Below are 17,357 nucleotides of genomic sequence, written 5' to 3'. Positions count from 1 at the left end.
TGAGCTGAAGAGCTGAGGGACAGCGCCCAGGCCCAGAGTTCAGGCCCCACGACTGGACCCAAAAATAAAAAAATAAAAATAAATAAAGAGTCTCATGGAACTTTCCTGCCCAGGCTGACTTCTGACCTCACTCCTCAGATCTCAGCCTCCTGAGTCATAGGGATTATAGATGTGAGTCACCAGCGCATCAGGGACCCCTTGCACAGCGCACGTTGTTGGGTGCATTCCCTCCCGTTTTATTTTCTAGTCTCTCCCAGCTCCTCAGGAAGTGTCAGAACTGCCCACCAGCCCGTCCTCTCCCCTCGGCAGCCAGCCAAGCGTCAGTGCTCAGGAAGTGCCAACTGCTTCCCAGGGCCTGCTGAAAGTCTTCCAGAAGAACTCACCCATGGAGGACCTTGGAGCCAAGGGGGTAAGCCAGGGGCAGAGGCTTTCAGCTGCAAGAGCACAGAGCTGAGTCCTGGGAGGAAGGCTGGAGCCGCCTCTGGGTTTGTGCCCTCCTGGGTCGCACTGGCAGCATGAGGTGGACCGGGCACTCTTGTGGGGACAGCCACCCTGCCTGACCCGGGCAGCCTCTCAGGAGGGGCTGTGGACCTCTGAAGACAAGAGCCTGCTGCTGGCGCCGAGCTCATCTTCCAACTCTAGTAGGGTGCGCAGGTGCAACCTGGGCTTTGCCTGTGTCTTCTTGTTGGTGGTAGTGTTTGACGTTGTTGTTGTTGTTGTTGTTTGGTCAGTCATGGGACTTGAATTCTGGGCCTGGGCACTATTTCTCAGCTCTTCAGCTCAAGGCTAGCGCTCTACCATTTGAGCCACAGCACCACTTCCAATTTTTTTTCTGAGTGGTTTATTGGAGCTAAGAGTCTCACAGGGCTGGCTTTGAACTGCGACCTTCAGATCTCAGCCTCCTGAGTAGCTAGGATTACCGGCGCGAGCCACTGGAGCCCTGCTTGCCCGTGTCTCGTAATTGCTTTGGCATGCAAGCTTGCTGGCAGCGCTCCAGATGATTTGCACAGGAGCCTCTCGCCTTGCACAGAGCCGGAGAGAGTTTTGTCAGCTGGCCTCAGCACTCAGGCAGTCTTCAGCCTCCCTCTGTCCATGCTTTCCTTTTCCCCCAGGCCAAGGAGAAGATGAAAGAGGAATCATGGAACATCCACTTCTTCGAGTACGGGCGTGGCATGTGCATGTACCGCACGGCCAAAACGCGGGAGCTGGTCCTGAAGGGCATCCCTGAGAGTCTCCGAGGAGAGCTTTGGCTGCTCTTCTCTGGTGAGCATGGCCCATTATCCCAGCCTCGACTTTCACCCCAAGGCTGTCTGCTGAGCAGGTTGTGCAGCTGCATAGTGCACTGTGTGGTTGGCATGCCCAAGGCCTGGATCTGATCCTTGACCAGACCTTAGAATTGTTCTCATGGGCTCTTTCATCAGCTCCGAGCTACCTCCTGAAGTTACCAGAAAGGGCAGGGTGTCAGCCCCTCCCCAGAGCAGGGCATGGGGACCTCAGCTGTGTAGGGGACCCCAGTCCAAACGAGCAGGTATGAGGGAGGGCACTGTGGGTAGGTGGCACTCATCTACCTGCAGTGGGAGGAGAGAAGCGCCACTTGATGCCTCCTTTCCTCAAGACAGGCTCTCAGTGTCACACCTTAGCGCGTCTCCGCGTGTGACGGGCAAGTCTGCCACTGAACTTGGATGGAATGGCCGCTCCTAGGGAGGTTCTGCCTCACCCCCATCACAGAGCCAAGTGCACCTCTCCTCTGTGGGGCGTTCCTGTCTCCCGTCTCCCCTGTTCCTCCCTCCCCCGTGGTGGGAGGAAGAAGAGAGACAACGGCACTGTGTCTCCCTAGGGGCCTGGAACGAGATGGTGACCCATCCCGGCTACTACGCTGAGCTGGTGGAGAAGTCCACTGGGAAGTACAGCCTGGCCACGGAGGAGATCGAGCGCGACCTCCATCGCTCCATGCCCGAGCACCCTGCCTTCCAGAACGAGCTGGGCATCGCCGCCCTCCGGCGGGTTCTCACCGCCTATGCTTTCCGAAACCCCACCATCGGCTATTGCCAGGTAAAGTGGCCCAGCAGAAACCCAGAAACTCCCAGGCCTGCAGCCTGGGCCTGTGTGGTGACCTCGCACAGCTGACCGCAGAAGACAGCATTTACAAACTGCATTCATTCCTCCCGTCAGCCCTGGGCCATGCATTAAGTTAGCTCCTGTGTGCATCCAGCCTGAGTCTTAGCAGCAGTTGATTTTTACCAAGTTCAATGGCATTCACACTGTTGGACAGCCATCACACACTGTCAGCCACAGAACTTCCAGCATCTTCCCTAAGCAAGATGCTCCTATTAAACAGTAACTCTCCATTCCCGTCCACCAGCCCCTGGCAACCTCTGCCTAGGTACTTCTTAAAAGTGGAGTCGTTTGTGTTATTTGTGTCTGGCTTTTCTCCTCACATGCTGTCTTCAAGACTCAGCCATGCTGTAAATTGTGTCAGACTTTCCTGAATGATATTTCACTCTAAGTACAGACCACCTTGTGTTTATGTGCTGACAGCACACTTGGTTTGGCTATTGTGAGTACTGACTGCTGCTATGAACCTGGATGTCCAGATCTCTTGGAGTCTCTGCTCGAGTTGGTGTGGGTGTGTGCCGGCAGCGAGAACGAGGAGCGTGCCATTGTGCTCCCTCCAGCGTCCACGAGGATCCCCTGCCCCACGTCCCCACTCAGTCTGTTATGTTGGCTTTTTTTTCCCCCACTTTTTGACATTTTGGTTTATTTATTTTTCTTTTTTTAATTTTTTTTATTGTGAAAATACTGTACAGAGGAGTTACAATTACATGGGCAAGATAACGAATTCATTTCTTTTCTTTTTTTTTTTTTTTTTTTTTTTTTGGTCAGTCGTGGGGCTTGAACTCTGGGCCTGGGCGCTGTCCCTGCACTCTTCAGCTCAAGGCGAGTGCTCTACCACTTGAGCCACTGCACCACTTCCGGTTTTCTAGTGGTTTATTGGAGATAAGAGTCTCAGACTTTCCTGCCTGGGCTGGCTTTGAACCACGATCCTCAGATCTCAGCCTCCTGAATAGCTAGGATTACAGGCGTGAGCCACCAGCGCCCTGCTTGAGTTCATTTCTTATCAAGGATTGTTGCGTCCTCTTTGTTTCCCCTTCCCATCCCTTCCCATACTCCCCCCACCATCCTTTCCACCACCACCACCACCACCACCCCGCCCCGTTATGTTGGTTTTTACAGACATGAAGGTATTTCACAATGGTGCGGATCTGGCGGTAGTTTTGATCTGCAATTCTGGCAGCTTCTTCAGTCATTAAATGTAGTTGACATCTTCCTGGCCAGGTCAAATGGTTTTCTGTTGGCCTTGACTTGTATCTGGTTTTCTAGGAAACCAGGTCCCACTCACCTGTGTTACCAAGTCATGGGGGGGGGCACTGTGCCCACTGGAAATAGATTTCACAAGTGGCTTGCCAACTTGGAAGCTTCTTCCCATGAGCAGCTGAGGCCGCCCGCAGTTCCTCTGCAGCCTTGGGCAGCACCTAGCCCCACACGTCCCTTTCCCAGCAGCTCTGTCACCGCTTCGTTGTCCTCCACCCCATGGAAGTGTTATTCACTCACGCTAAAGGGAAGCGCTTCCCCAGCCTTCTGACCCAGGGTGAAGAGCTCTCCCACTGTTTCTGTCAAATGGATTGCCTGTAATTTGTCTCTTGGTAAATTCCCACATTGGGCAGGAGTTGTTTGTCACTGCGGGATGCTGGGCCCTCCGGAAGGGCGGCCCGGCCTCTGTGTGGGGAGGAAACAGCTTGACTGGGTGGACAGCAGTGTGACCCTTTCTCCTCGCCGTGTCTGCAGGCGATGAACATCGTGACCTCAGTGCTCCTGCTCTACGGCAGTGAGGAGGAAGCCTTCTGGCTGCTGGTGGCCCTCTGCGAGCGCATGCTGCCCGACTACTACAACACCAGAGTGGTGGGTGAGTGTCCAGGCTGCTGGCTCCCTGTGGGCTAGCGCCTCTCTCTAGCCAGCCTCCGTGCCAAGCACTTCCAGCCATCCTGCAATTAGCTGAGAAATGATCACAGCCAGACAGTGGCGAGCCAGCCCAGGCCCCGCCCCACCCAGCCAGCATCTGCCTCAGCCCACACTGGTGTTGGGTTTTTGTTTTTCTTTGCCAGGCCTGGGGCTTGCACTCAGGGCCTGGGCACTGTCCCTGAGCCGCTTTTGCTCAAGGCTAGCACTCTACCACTTGAGCCACAGTGCCACTTCTGGCCTCTTCTGTGTATGTGATACTGAAGAATGGAACCCAGGGCTTCATGCACGCTAGGCAAGCACTCTACCACTAGGCCACCTTCCCAGCCCACTATGATTTTACTTTTTGAGTAAATTCACAAAAGGGTTTCACTGCAGCAAGTCAGATTATGAGTGCAGTGTATCTTGATCTTCCCCCTCCCCCCTACACACCCCTTCCTTCAGCCCTCTATAGGTAGAACTGGCAAGTTGGGGCTCCCTGACCCCAGACTGTAGGGCTCCACATAGAGAGGCCTGGCTGAGGCCTCAGGGCGGGCTACGTTTGGCCTCCTGTCTCCTCCACAGGAGCCCTGGTGGACCAAGGCATCTTTGAAGAGCTCACCAGAGACCTCCTGCCCCGGCTGTCCGAGAAGATGCAGGATCTGGGGGTGATCTCCAGCATCTCGCTCTCCTGGTTCCTGACCCTCTTCCTCAGCGTCATGCCCTTCGAGAGCGCCGTGGTCATCGTCGACTGCTTCTTCTACGAGGGCATCAAGGTGATCCTGCAGGTGGCCTTGGCCGTGCTGGACGCCAACATGGAGCAGCTGCTGGGCTGCAGTGACGAGGGCGAGGCCATGACTGTGCTGGGCAGGTGACTGCTGGCCTTCTCACGCTGCAGGGGCTGGCGGCAGAGCCCACCCCTCACCCGCCCTCCAGTGACCATGCCCACCCAGCACCAGCCTGGAGCTGGGCCCAGAGACACATCACGGGCAGGAGAGGGCACCTGTGGTGGGAACCCTACGGCGGGCTCACTGGGCTGGAGCCGTTGCTTAGATGTGCGATCAAATCCAGTCAGTCTGGGCAGTGCTGGCCCTCTCTTACTCCGCCAAGCTGCCCTGCTTGTCCCCTGCCAGGCTGAGCACTACTACTCCTCCCCCCCCACCCCCCCTCCCACCAGAGGGTGCTAGCACCAGACTCGCCAGAGCAGCAAAGTGAGCCCATAACCAGCTGCTAGTGAGGAAGGCTTGCGCTCACCCCAATCTCTGCCTCCTCCCTACAGCCCAGCTCTCATAGATTGCCCCTGAGATCCAGCCTTTGCCTTCGCCCCAGCTACTTCAGCAGAGGCCTGGGGAGGCCTCTCCCTGGGCTCAGGCCTCTAATGGGAGAGGGACGGAGCTCAGCTTGCCAGGGGCCCTGCCCTCCTGGAGCTCTCCAGGCCCCAGCACAGTCTCAGAGCTGCAGGTGAGATTCCTGGGTGGGTGGGGAGGGTCTCGACTTCTGTCTGTAATCTTCACAGGTACCTGGATAATGTGGTGAATAAGCAGAGCATTTCTCCTCCTATTCCACACCTCCATGCCCTGTTGACCAGCGGAGACGACCCTCCTGCCCAAGTGGACATCTTTGACCTCCTCAAAGTGTCCTATGAGGTTGGCCTCTAGCCGTTTTGGCCAGGCCCCTTCCTCTGATGGCCACAAGAGGGCGCAGGTGGAGGGTCTCTGACCTGGGCCCTGGGCCTCACCCATTCATCTTTGGCCCACAGAAGTTCAGCAGCCTGAGGGCAGACGACATCGAGCAAATGCGGTTTAAGCAGAGGCTGAAAGTGATCCAGTCCTTGGAGGACACAGCCAAGAGGAGTGTGGTATGGGCACAGGCGGAGCAAGGCGGGGTCTCAGGGCTGCTGTGTCTCCAGCCCCTTTCTGGACGGGCACAGATCCCCATGTGCTCCCTGTCCCTTGTGCTGTCTTGGCACCTGTGTCATGGCTAGGATGCCAGGAGGGACCAGAATCAGGAGTGGGGATTTGACTAGATCGGGCAGAGGCTGGCCACTTCCTTCTGCTCATGGGTGGTTGGTAGGAAGTGTCTTTCCCACCCCACTCCCAGCCCAGCCTTGCCATACATTCCCTACCTTGGGGAGGGTCATCAGTTTCTCTGCCACCACACACCTCTACCGGAACCTCTGCGGGCCAGGCCACCCTCGCCGCCGCGTGCTGCAGGACCTGCTCACGGTCTCTGCCCCTACAAAGATGGGACAACTTGGTTTGCCTGTGTATTCCCACCCCCTCCAAGGGCGCAGCATTCACAGCAATGGGAAGTGAAGAGAGCCCTGACTGGCAGATTCTAGGACTCTTCCAGAAAGCCAGTACTGGGCCTGACAGCTATCCAGATAGCAGAAGCTAAATGATCAGCCATCCCCACCCTCATCCCTGACTGGGCCTTTAAGAGAGAGTCTCCCAAAGCTGCCTCTTCCAACCCCCTCCCCCCCAGGAAGGGGCTCAGGGCGTGGGAGCTAATGCAGCCAGTGGTGAGGCTGCACCCACTCTTCTGAATGGGGCCAACCCATCTCCGGGGCATGGCCACCATGACACCGAGAAGCTACTTTATGCCTTCCCCTGTCCACTTGAGTCCTGCAGAGTCTGCGCCTGTCTCTTCCGTAGCAGGAGCTGGGGTCCGCCCGTGCAGCTGTCTCTCCCTTCCAGGTCCGAGCCATACCCGGGGACATTGGTTTCTCAATTGAAGAGCTGGAGGACCTTTACATGGTGTTTAAGGTACAGCCGGGAGTGAGGGTGGGACCAGCACCCCATCCTAGTCCCCTGAACCCATTCTTACCCCCAATTTCCTTCCAAAGGAGAAATATACTTTAAAGCATGATCAGTTGTACCACATGTGGTACAGTTGAGTCTTAGAGTTTAGATGGAACTTTTTTGAGGTTGGGCTCAGGCCCAACCAGCTACTGCTAGGTGGCTCCTAGCTATTCAGGAAGAAAAATCTGAGACTCTACCTCCAATTAACCAGCTCAAGTGTCAGATCCGACCATGAACAAAAAAGCCAAGTGAACGCCAGGCGCCGGTAGCTCACACCTGTAATCCTAGCTACTCAGGAGGCTGAGGTCTGAGGATCATGGTTCAAAACCAGCCTGGGCAGGAAAGTCTGTGAAACTTTGTTGTTGTTGTTGTTGTTGTTGTGGGGCTTGAACTCTGGGCCTGGGCTCAAACTCCACATGCACATGTGCGTGCATACACACACACAGAGTAAAGGGTAGAAAATCCACTCAAAGCCAGTCACTGGTGGCTCATACCTGTATTTTTTTTTATTTTTTAATTTTTTGTCAGTTGTAGGGCTTGAACTTGGCCTGGGCACTGTCCCTTGAGAGAGCTCAAGGCTACCACTTTGAGCCACAGCTCCACTTCTGGTTTTCTTGTGTCAATTGGAGATAAGAATCTCACGGACTTTTCTACCTGTGCTGGTTTTGAACTATGAGCCCCAGATCTCAGCCTCCCCCAGCTTACACCTGTAATCTTAACAATCTTAACTACTGAGGAGGCTGAGATCTGAAGATTGAGGTTCTAAGCCAGCCTAAGCAAGAAAATCAAAGATTCGGGCTGGGAAGGTAGCTCAGTGGTAGAGTGCTTGCCTTGCATGCCTGAGGCCCTGGGTTTGATTCCCCAGCACCACATAAGCAAAAAGAAAAAAGCCGGAAGTGGCGCTGTGGCTCAAGTGGAAGAGCGCTAGCCTTGAGCTGAAGAGCTGAGGGACAGTGCCCAGGCCCAGAGTTCAGGCCCCACGACCGGACCCAAAAAAAAAAAAAAAAAAAAAAAAAAAAAGAAAATCAAAGATTCTTTTTTTTTTTTTTTTTTTTTTGTCGGTCATGGGGCTTGAACTCTGGGCCTGGGCGCTGTCCCTCAGCTCTTCAGCTCAAGGCGAGCGCTCTACCACTTGAGCTACAGCACCACTTCCGGTTTTCTGGTGGTTTATTGGAGATAGGAGTCTCACGGTCTCCCCTGCCCAGGCTGGCTTTGAACCGCGATCCTCAGATCTCAGCCTCCTGAGTAGCTAGGATTACAGGCGTGAGCCACCAGCGCCCGGCGAAAATCAAAGATTCTTATCTCCAGTGAACCACTAAAAAGCTGGCAGTAAGGCTGGCCACCAGTGGCTAGAGCGCTGGCCTTGAGCACAAAAGCTTAGGGACAGCACCGAGGCCCTGAGTTTAAGCCCCAGTACTGAAACCACCAAAAAGAAAAGAAAGTCCATTCAAGTCAACTTACGCAGAAATGCATCCAGCGCTGAACTGAAAGGTGTAGGAATGCACCGCTTCCGGCCCAGCCCAAGAGGCCGTCTCACGGGCCTCTGTCCCCTGCAGGCCAAGCACCTGGCGAGCCAGTACTGGGGCAGTGGTCGCCCTGCCGCAGTCCGCCGGGACCCCAGCCTGCCCTACCTGGAGCAGTACAGGATCGACGCCAGCCAGTTCCGAGACCTCTTCGCCAGCCTGACGCCCTGGGCGTGCGGCTCCCACCTGCCCGTGCTGGCGGGCCGCATGTTCCGGCTCCTGGACCAAAACAAGGACTCGCTGATCAACTTCAAGGAGTTCGTGACAGGGATGAGTGAGTGCCTCTCCAGCCTGCCAGGAAGCTTTGCAGACGCTAGCCAGACGCCTGTCCTGCGGCAGCCAGCACAGGGGCCGCGAGCCCTGGCCCGTGACGAGGAGAGAGCAGTTGACCCATGAGGGGCTGCCCTCCATCCCTCAGTCCAGGGCTGCTGCCCCCAGAGCAGGGTCCTGGGAAAGCAAGAGGCCTAAGGCTCATCAGGCAACCCAGCCGGGAAGCCTCCCACTGGAACCGGGGGGAGGGAGTGCTGGGTTTTGGAGCCCTCTTGCCAGCGCCCCTCCGCCCTGCCCTGCCCCACAGGCGGGATGTACCATGGGGACCTCACGGAGAAGCTCAAGGTGCTCTACAAGCTGCACCTGCCCCCAGGTGAGCCTTGCCCTCCACTCCAGGGTTGGAGGTTAGCACCTAGGGGGTGCGGAGGCTCAGGCCTCTGTAGGATGGTTGGGCCCTGAAGCAGCCACATGGAAGTCCCCTAGTCCGGTATGGAGGCGCAGGGAGAAAAGTCCCAGAGCCGAGCACTGGGCCGTGGCGGGGAAGGGATGCGGAGAGTCGCATCTGTGCAGCAGAGCCGGCCACACCCCAGATGCCGGGGCCAGGAAGGAGAACTACACAACTGACAAAAAAAAAATCATAAAAAGACTGGCTGGGTCCCAGTGACTCAATGCCCTTACGTTTCTCAAGGGCTCCTGTTTGTCCCCAGAGTGTCAGCCTGGGGCAAACCAAAGCCACCGAGCATCCTGTCACGCGGCCTCGAGGCGCCAGTCCCTCAGGGGTGCTGCAGCCTACTGGCCACCGTGGACAAAAGATTTCCTGTTGAGCCGGTGGCTCACGCCTGTAACCCTGGCTTACTCAGGAGGCTGAGCTCTGAGGATCGAGGTTCAAAGCCAGCCCGGGCAGGAAAGTCCATGAGACTTTTAGCTCCAATAAACCACTCAGAAAAAAAATTGGAGGTGGTGCTGTGACTCAAGTGGTAGAGCGCTCGCCTTGAGCTGGAGAGCTGAGGGACAGTGCCCAGGCCCAGAGTTCAAGCCCAGGCCTGGGGAGGGGTAAGGCCCGGGGGGAGGGGGGGGAAGGGGGGAAGGGAAGGGGAGAAACACCACAGACCAGAGAGAAGTCCCTGCAGCCAGCTCCCGCTGGGGGTGGCCAGTGCTCAGCCTTCTAGGTGAGGACGGCCACTTGCAGAATCCACTAAGGAAGTTCTGCCATTTCCTCGGGAGGAAACAGATGCAGGCAGGCACAGAGCGTGTAACAGCCCTGAGGAGGCCGAGGCCAGAGGCTCTCTCTGAGCAGTCCAGCCCGGCCTGTTACCGGGCATCATCATCCGTGGCGCTGGGCCCGGTGGAGGCCTCTGTCTGGACTCCGGGTCTGCTCCGAGCAAGGGTCACACTGTCTTCTGCGGCGCTCACCTTTCTTCCTCTTCAAACTCAGCTCTCAGCCCAGAGGAGGCCGAGTCAGCGCTGGAGGCCACACATTACTTCACGGAGGACAGCTCCTCAGAGGGTGAGCCACCCCTGCCACCGCACCCCCCAGCTCCCCAGGGGGCCCGCCCCGTAGGTGGCCACCCAGGTGCTTGGGCTCAGGGAGCATGCCTCAAAGGGGTGCTCCCCAGAAGGCCCCGCCCGGGGTTCCTGGGCCGACTTGGTCCCTGCACGTGTTCTCAATTCCTGTTTCTCTGCGTCTCTGTCTCCTCGGACCTCGGCTTCTCTGCCCTCTGCCCTCTGCACCTCCTCTGCCACCCCAGCGTCTCCTCTGGCCTCAGATCTGGATCTTTTCCTGCCCTGGGAGGTTCAAGGTCAGTCCCCGCTGGGTGGGGTGCTCTCCTGACCCCGGCTTCATCCTCCCAACCCTTGGAGGCCCAGAAACTATGTAGAAGGACCCTGCCACACAACTGACAAATAATCATAAAAAGGCTGGCTGGGTCCCAGTGACTCATGCCATTCATCCTCACTACTCAGAAGACCGAGATCTGGAGGATCGTGACTCAAAACCAGACCAGGCAAAGTCTTCTCGACTCCATTTCCAATTAATTATCCAAAACAAAAAAGCCAGGTTCAAGTGGTACAGTGCCAGCCAAGTAAGAAAGCTGGGTGACAGCAACAAGGCCCTGAATTCAATCCCTAGAACAGACAAAAGGAAAAACACAACTCCTTGGGAACCTCTGAGCCGGGGAGGGACGCTGTAGGCCCTGGGATCCGGCAGGCTAGCTCATCACTGTGATAAACCTACAAATGTGGCCGTGACCGTGGGGCTGGGGCGGGGCGGGGGGGGGGGTTCATTGGTTGAATGCTTCCCTAGATTCTACCTTAGCATTGTTTAAAAAAAAAAAAGCCAGGCACCAGTGGCTCACGCCTGTAATCCTGGCTACTCAGGAGGCTGAGATCTGAAGATCACGGTTCAAAGCCAGCCCGGGCAGGAAAGTCCATGAAACTCTTTATCTTCAATAAACCACCAGAAAATGGGAAGTGGCGCTATAGCTCAAGTGGTAGAGTGCTAGCCTTGAGCTGAAGAGCTGAGAGACAGCGCTCAGGCCTAGAGTTCAAAGCCCACCACCGACCAAGAAATAAAGGTACAAATAAAATAGCCAAGCGTGTGGTGGTGCACACCTGTGTAGTCCTAGCCCTCAGAAGGCTGAGGCAGGCAGGACAAGAGTTTGAGGCCACCTGGGCTGTGTAACAAAACCCTGTTTCAAAAAAAAGACAAAGTAAAAACATTATATTTTCCCATGCATGATATACACCAAAGAACTCACCCGAAAAAGAAAGACCCAGGGTGCCCAGGACAGTCAGAAGAGGTACTTGGGGGTCAAGCTAGCAGCACAGGTGGTACTGATCTGTGTGACTTCTCAGCAGAAGTGATACTGTTCATTTATCCTCAGGCTATTGTCCATAATGTGCATCATCATTCACTTAAACACTGTATGACCTAGGTGTATGGCTCACCCTGTGATCCTAGTTACTTGGAAGGTAGAAATTGAGAGGATCGTGGTTTGAGGCCAACCAGAGCAAAAAGGTCATGTGAGCCCAGCTAATGGGAGACATAAATAAGATCACAGTTTGGTGTTTGGCCTAGGGGAAAAGCAAGAGCCTATCTTTTTTTAAAAAATAATTTTTTTTATTGAGATTGACTACATTTATTTCAGAAATTTCACAGTATTGTGAGATAGTGATACTTAGTTAAAGTCACAAACACATTTTAATCTCCACAAGGCAAATTGTCATTACCATGGTCTATAATATTTGCGAGTTCTATGAGCTTTGACAGTACAACCATTTCTTCCACATTGAGTGATATGTTTCTTTCCTTTTGCTTAGTGTTAGCTGTTCCCTTTCCCTCGCATTCCCTCTCTCCCTCCCTCCCATCACTGCTTAGTTCGTTTTCATCGGTGTACAGGGCAGCTGATGGGCCCCTCTGTTGTATGTTTTCCCCTGTTTCCCTCCAATTCTGTGCCCTCTTGGCTTCCCTTAGGTGTGCACATATATATACCACATATGTGGCCAAGAACATGGAGTCAGAAATGATAGGCAAACTGAGTGGAGAGCCTTTGTTTCTTGAGTCCTGTTTACTTTGTCCTATTGTAAGAGCCTGTCTTAAAAGGTTTTTTATTTTTTAATAAAAAGTGCTGGCAGTGTGTCTCAGGTGGTAGAACCCGCCTCAGCAAGCATCAAGTCCTGAGTCCAGCCCCAGTCCAGTTGTTCTGAACCACTGTATTTTTTTTTTTTTGGGTCCGGTCATGAGACCTGAACTCTGGGCCTGGGCGCTGTCCCTCAGCTCTTCAGCTCAAGGCCAGCGCTCTACCACTTGAGCCACAGCGCCACTTCCGGCTTTTTTCTTTTTGCTTATGTGGTGCTCAGGAATCAACCCAGGGCCTCAGGCATGCAAGGCAAGCGCTCTACCACTGAGCCACCTTCCCGGCCTAGCACTGTATTTTTTGTAATGGGAAGTGATTCAGGGCATCCTGTTCTGCTCTGTTTCTGTGTGTGAGCTTGTCCCCTGGCAGTGAGCTTGGCGGCGGCGCAGGGGGTCGTTGAGGTTTGTGGTGGGGGGATTTCCCCACTGGTTCTCTTGGTTTCTCTCATTGTCCAGAAGCACTATCACAGGAAGAGCAAGAAGGCCGTGCAAATGAAGACATCCAAGAAAAAAGAGGAGGTACAGGAGGGATCCCAGGGCCACCCCTGGCGCACTGCACCCCCTCCCAGACGGTGGGGGAGCCCTCTGCCACCAGCACGTGCTCTTCCCTGTCAGAGAAGGGGACCAGCCCGCCCGACTACCGCCACTACCTGCGGATGTGGGCCAAGGAGAAGGAGGCTCAGAAGGAGACGATTAAGGATCTGCCCAAAATGAACCAGGTAGGCCGGGCCGGAGCCCGCGGGTCACCCCGGGGGCCTCGGGGGTCGGGAGGGGACGGCGCCCCGCGAGCCTCCGCCCGCCCGCCCTCCGCCCAGGAGCAGTTCATCGAGCTGTGCAAGACCCTGTACAACATGTTCAGCGAGGACCCGGCCGAGCAGGAGCTGTACCACGCCATCGCCACGGTGGCCAGCCTCCTGCTCCGCATCGGCGAGGTGGGCAAGAGGTTCTCGGGCCCGGCCAGCCGGAAGCCCCCCCGGGAGGGGCCCCGCGGCCAGGGCCTGGCGGGCGCAGGTGCCGGTGCCGCCGCGGAGGACGACGAGGAGCCGCCGCCGCCTCCGCTGCCGCCCGGGCCCCAGCCGGACTCCACGCGCTCGCCCGCCGCGGGGGACCCCCAGGCCAAGGCCGGCGGGGACACCCACGGGGGCAAAGTGGCCCTGGAGAGCCAGCCGGTGGCCGAGCGGGGCCGGGGCGAGGGCCAGGGCTCGCCGTCCCAGCTCCCGTCCGACGACGAAGCCAAAGACGACCTGTCCATGTCTTCCTACTCGGTGGTCAGCGCGGGCTCCCTGCAGTGCGAGGACCTGGCGGAGGAGGACGCGGGGCCGCCGGGCGGGGAGGCCCGCAGCCCCGCCGCCGCCGCCAATGCCGCCGCCGCGCCCCGCCCGCGCCCCGGGGGCGCCGTGGACGCCGACTGGTGCATCTCCTTCGAGCAGATCCTGGCGTCCGTGCTCACCGAGGCGGCGCTGGTCACCTTCTTTGAGAAGCGGGTGGACCTGGGGCTCAAGCTCAAGGAGCAGAAGACGGTGGAGAGGCAGTTCAGCGCCTCCAGCGACCAGGAGCAGCCCGGGCTGTCCGCGTGAGCCCCGCAGCGGCGGGGGCCCCGGGCCTGCGGGCCGGAGGCTGCGAGCCCGCCCCGGAGCCGGGGCCCAGGGCCCCGCGGGGCGCCCGCCCCAGCCTGAGCCCCAGCCTGAGCCCCGACCCCGGGCACCTGGCGGCAAGATGACGTGCTTTCCGGGCCTCAGAGTGACAGAGCCTTCCAGGTGCTCGGGGGGCCCGGCGCCTGGGCCTCCTGAGCAAGGAGGGCGGGAAATGCCGGCTGCAGGCAGGGCCCGCGCACCTGACCCCCAGCCCCCCCCCCCCCCCGTGACGTGGCGTGGACGACGCGACCCTCAGGCCCCCGTGTATTCCCGTCAGTCGGCTAAAAACCACACCGTGCTCGATGCCTTAATAAATCCCTGAACAAAGAGCCAGCGCCGCCTGCTGCGCCTTCCTGCGGCCCCGCCAAGGCCTCCGGCTGTGACAGCCCCGAACCCGGCCTGTGTTCAAGTCCAAGTCTGACTCCAGTAGATGTGAACTTGTGTAACCAATCCACCGGGAAGTTTTAGACATTTCCATTTCTGTGACCCCAGAAAGACCCTGAGGCCTACTGGGAGACACCCCCCCTTGCCCCCCCACTCCCAGCCCCCCACACCGCCGGCCCACCTGCCATAGGTTTAAAAAATAGAGTGGGCTGAAAGTGTGGCTCAGTGGTAGAGCGCTTGCCTAGCATGCATGAAGCCCTGGGTTCGATTCTTCAGTGCCACATACACAGAAAAAGCCAGAAGTGGCGCTGTGGCTCAAGTGGTAGAGTGCTAGCCTTGAGCTAGAGTCTTAAGGCCAGTGCCCAGGCCCTGAGTTCAAGCCCCAGGACTGGCAAAAAAAAAAAATAGCAGAGGAAGCTAGGTGCCGGTGGCTCTCACCTGTAATCCTAGCTACTCAGAAGCCTGAGATCTGAGGCTTTCAGTTGAGTTCAAAATCAGCCCAAGCAGGACAGTCCCTGAGACTTACGTCCAGCTAAGCACCACAGAGCCAGAAATGGAGTTGTAGCTCAAGTGGTAGAGCACCACTAGCTTTGAGCACAAAAGGTCAGGGACAGCACGCAGACCCTGATTTCAAGCCCAGGACTGGCACCAACAATAAAAAAAAAAAAGGGGGGACTGAGGTGTGTCAGTGGTGGGGGGCGTTGGACAAATGTGAGGCCCTGGTTTCCTGCACCAACAGTGCAAAAAAAAAACCAACAAAACAGTGCACCTCATGACTTTACCTTGTTCGTGATGGCTCTGCCTACTATGTCACGTTCTTCATTTGCTTTTTTAAAAATAGAGTCTCACTATGTAGCTGAGGCTGACCTTGAATTCGCAGTCTTTCTGCCTCCCAGGTGCTGGGATTACAGTCATGTACCACCACTCCCAGCTTCTTATAGCACAATTTTAATAAATGCAACAAAACAACATCAAGAAAACTAAACAAGTTTTGTCTTTTTTCTCTGGCAGAGCTAGGGTTTGAAATCAGAGCCTTACACTTGCTAGGCAGGTGCATTACAATTCCAGCCACAACTCTAGCTCTTTTTTGCTTATGTTTCAGGTAGTGCCTGGTGTTTTTTGCTTGGGGTCAACCTCAGACCTTGGTCCTCCTACTATTGACTTCCCACATAACTGAGCTCAGGTATGTACCATCATACCTGGCTTACTGATTGAGATGTGGTCTTGCTTTTTGCCCAAACTGGCCTTAAGCCACTATCCTTCCTATTTCTGCCTCATCAGTAGCCAAGATTACAGATGTGAGTCACTGAGCTTGACCTGTTTTTTATTTTCCTTCTAGTACCAGGGTTTGAACTCAGGGCCTTACATTTGCTCAGCACTTGTTTAGCTAGTACTTCGGGCCTTACATTGGCTCAGCACTTGTTTAGCTAGCACTCAATCAGTTGAACCATGCCTCCAGCTCAACTTTTTGCTGGTTACTTTGGAGGCGGAGTCTCAAGGACTTTTCTCCCCAGGCTGGCTTTGAACCATGATTAGGATAACAAGTGTGAGCCATGGTTGCTTGGCTATTTTTTCTTTTAAAAGCCACTTAAAAAAAGTAAAAGAAAAGGCAACCAGACTCCAGCAGCTCACGCCTGTAATCCTAGCTACTCAAGAGGCAAAATCTGCTTATCTCAGTTTGAAACTAGTCTGGGCAGGAAAGTCCATGTGATTCTTATCTCCAGTTAAGCAGCAAAAAGCCAAAAGCGGAGTTGTGACTCAAGTAGTAAAGCACCAACTTTGAGCAAAAAAGGAAGGAACAGCACTTAGGCCCTGAGTTCAAGCCCCATTACCAACACACCTGTGTATGTGTGCGCACACACACACGCACACACAAAGCCATGATAGTACTTCTTTCCATCTATGAATCATTCAATCTGGAATGATGTTTATCAGCCAGAAGAGTAACATTGAATAAAACAAAACACAATTTCAATGCATTTTTACTGTGTAATTCAACATGAATAATTGTATTTGAGGGGCTTATATACTTCTGGAGGTGGAAGGCAGAGCCTCATACATGTGAGCCAAAGTGCTCTACCCAATAACTGAATTTTTTTTAAATTTTTTTATTGTAAAGATACAGTTACATGAGTGAGGTAATGAGTACACTTCCTCTTGAACATTGTTACCCCCTCCATTGTTTTCCCCCTACCATCCCCTCCCTCCCTCCCTTCCCCAAGGTTTTTTTTTTTTTTTTTTTTTGATTGTGATTAAGTGATTACTTAATTTCCGGAAATTCACAGTATTGTGGAATAATGATGCTCATTTAAAGTCACAAGTTCATTCTAACTTTCCTGGAGCAAATTGTCTATCACAGTCTGTAATATATAACGGTGCTCACATGTTATATACCATATATGTGATCAGCAGCATGGGGATATTTGGTAGTGGTTCAACCAGATGAGTGGGAGTTCTTTGCCAATAACTGAATTTTAAAACTTCTTTTTTTTTTTTTTTTTGTCGGTCATGGGTCTTGAACTCTAGGCCTGGGTGCTGTCCCTCAGCTCTTCAGCTCAAGGCGAGCGCTCTACCACTTGAGCTACAGCGCCACTTCCAGTTTTCTGGTGATTTGTTGGAGATAGGAGTCTCACGGTCTTTCCTGCCCGGGCTGGCTTTGAACCGTGATCCTCAGATCTCAGCCTCCTGAGTAGCTAGGATTACAGGCGTGAGCCACCAGCGCCCGGCTGAATTTTAAAACTTATCAATACAGTTAATACGGTATTATTTTCAAGAAATTAAGATACGAATTTTTAAAGGAGTACGTTTTGCAGAGATGCAGAGAGGAGGAAAAATAGAACAAGATAGAAGACTCAAACTGAAAATTACAGTTAAAAAAAAAAACTAGGCTTGAACTGAGGACCCTGCATTCCATTAGGGCGCCCCATTTTTTTTTATCCCTCTGGCAGGATTAGGATTTGAACTCAGAGACTCTTGCTTCCATGGGCAGGTGCTCTACCAGTTGAGCCATGCCTCCAGATCAAAACCAGCCTTTGTTTCTTTGCCAGTGGCATAGCTTGGTCATTCCCAGTCACCACCAAGATTTTCGGGCGGTAGAGGCCAAGAGCCCCGTGGG

The 17,357-nt window shown here is 54.9% G+C and overlaps 1 protein-coding gene across 4 annotated transcripts in view; it reads left to right on the top strand.

Moving 5' to 3' along the window:
- The window catches only part of Tbc1d9b (TBC1 domain family member 9B), a 43,651-nt gene extending 29,036 nt beyond the window's left edge, over positions 1-14,615 (top strand). The window contains exons 8-22 of one of the 4 annotated variants that reach the window (XM_069993836.1): positions 248-409; positions 1,113-1,263; positions 1,838-2,052; positions 3,847-3,964; positions 4,582-4,867; positions 5,513-5,642; positions 5,756-5,854; positions 6,693-6,761; positions 8,354-8,594; positions 8,898-8,963; positions 10,026-10,097; positions 10,339-10,389; positions 12,681-12,743; positions 12,840-12,943; positions 13,040-14,615. In XM_069993836.1, coding sequence (XP_069849937.1) covers positions 248-409; positions 1,113-1,263; positions 1,838-2,052; positions 3,847-3,964; positions 4,582-4,867; positions 5,513-5,642; positions 5,756-5,854; positions 6,693-6,761; positions 8,354-8,594; positions 8,898-8,963; positions 10,026-10,097; positions 10,339-10,389; positions 12,681-12,743; positions 12,840-12,943; positions 13,040-13,801 — 2,589 coding nt within the window. In that variant the 3' untranslated portion in view covers positions 13,802-14,615. Of the gene's footprint in view, positions 1-247; positions 410-1,112; positions 1,264-1,837; positions 2,053-3,846; positions 3,965-4,581; positions 4,868-5,512; positions 5,643-5,755; positions 5,855-6,692; positions 6,762-8,353; positions 8,595-8,897; positions 8,964-10,025; positions 10,098-10,338; positions 10,390-12,680; positions 12,944-13,039 lie in introns of all 4 variants that reach the window. The other 3 variants (XM_069993834.1, XM_069993837.1, XM_069993835.1) reach the window with 3 other exon arrangements.
- Positions 14,616-17,357: the final 2,742 nt, after the last annotated feature.

The sequence above is a fragment of the Dipodomys merriami genome, unplaced genomic scaffold (genome assembly GCF_024711535.1).
Source record: "Dipodomys merriami isolate MVZ:Mamm:240054 unplaced genomic scaffold, mDipMer1.0.p SCAF_44, whole genome shotgun sequence".
Taxonomy (NCBI): domain Eukaryota; kingdom Metazoa; phylum Chordata; class Mammalia; order Rodentia; family Heteromyidae; genus Dipodomys; species Dipodomys merriami.
This window is presented reverse-complemented; position numbering and strand designations above follow the sequence as displayed.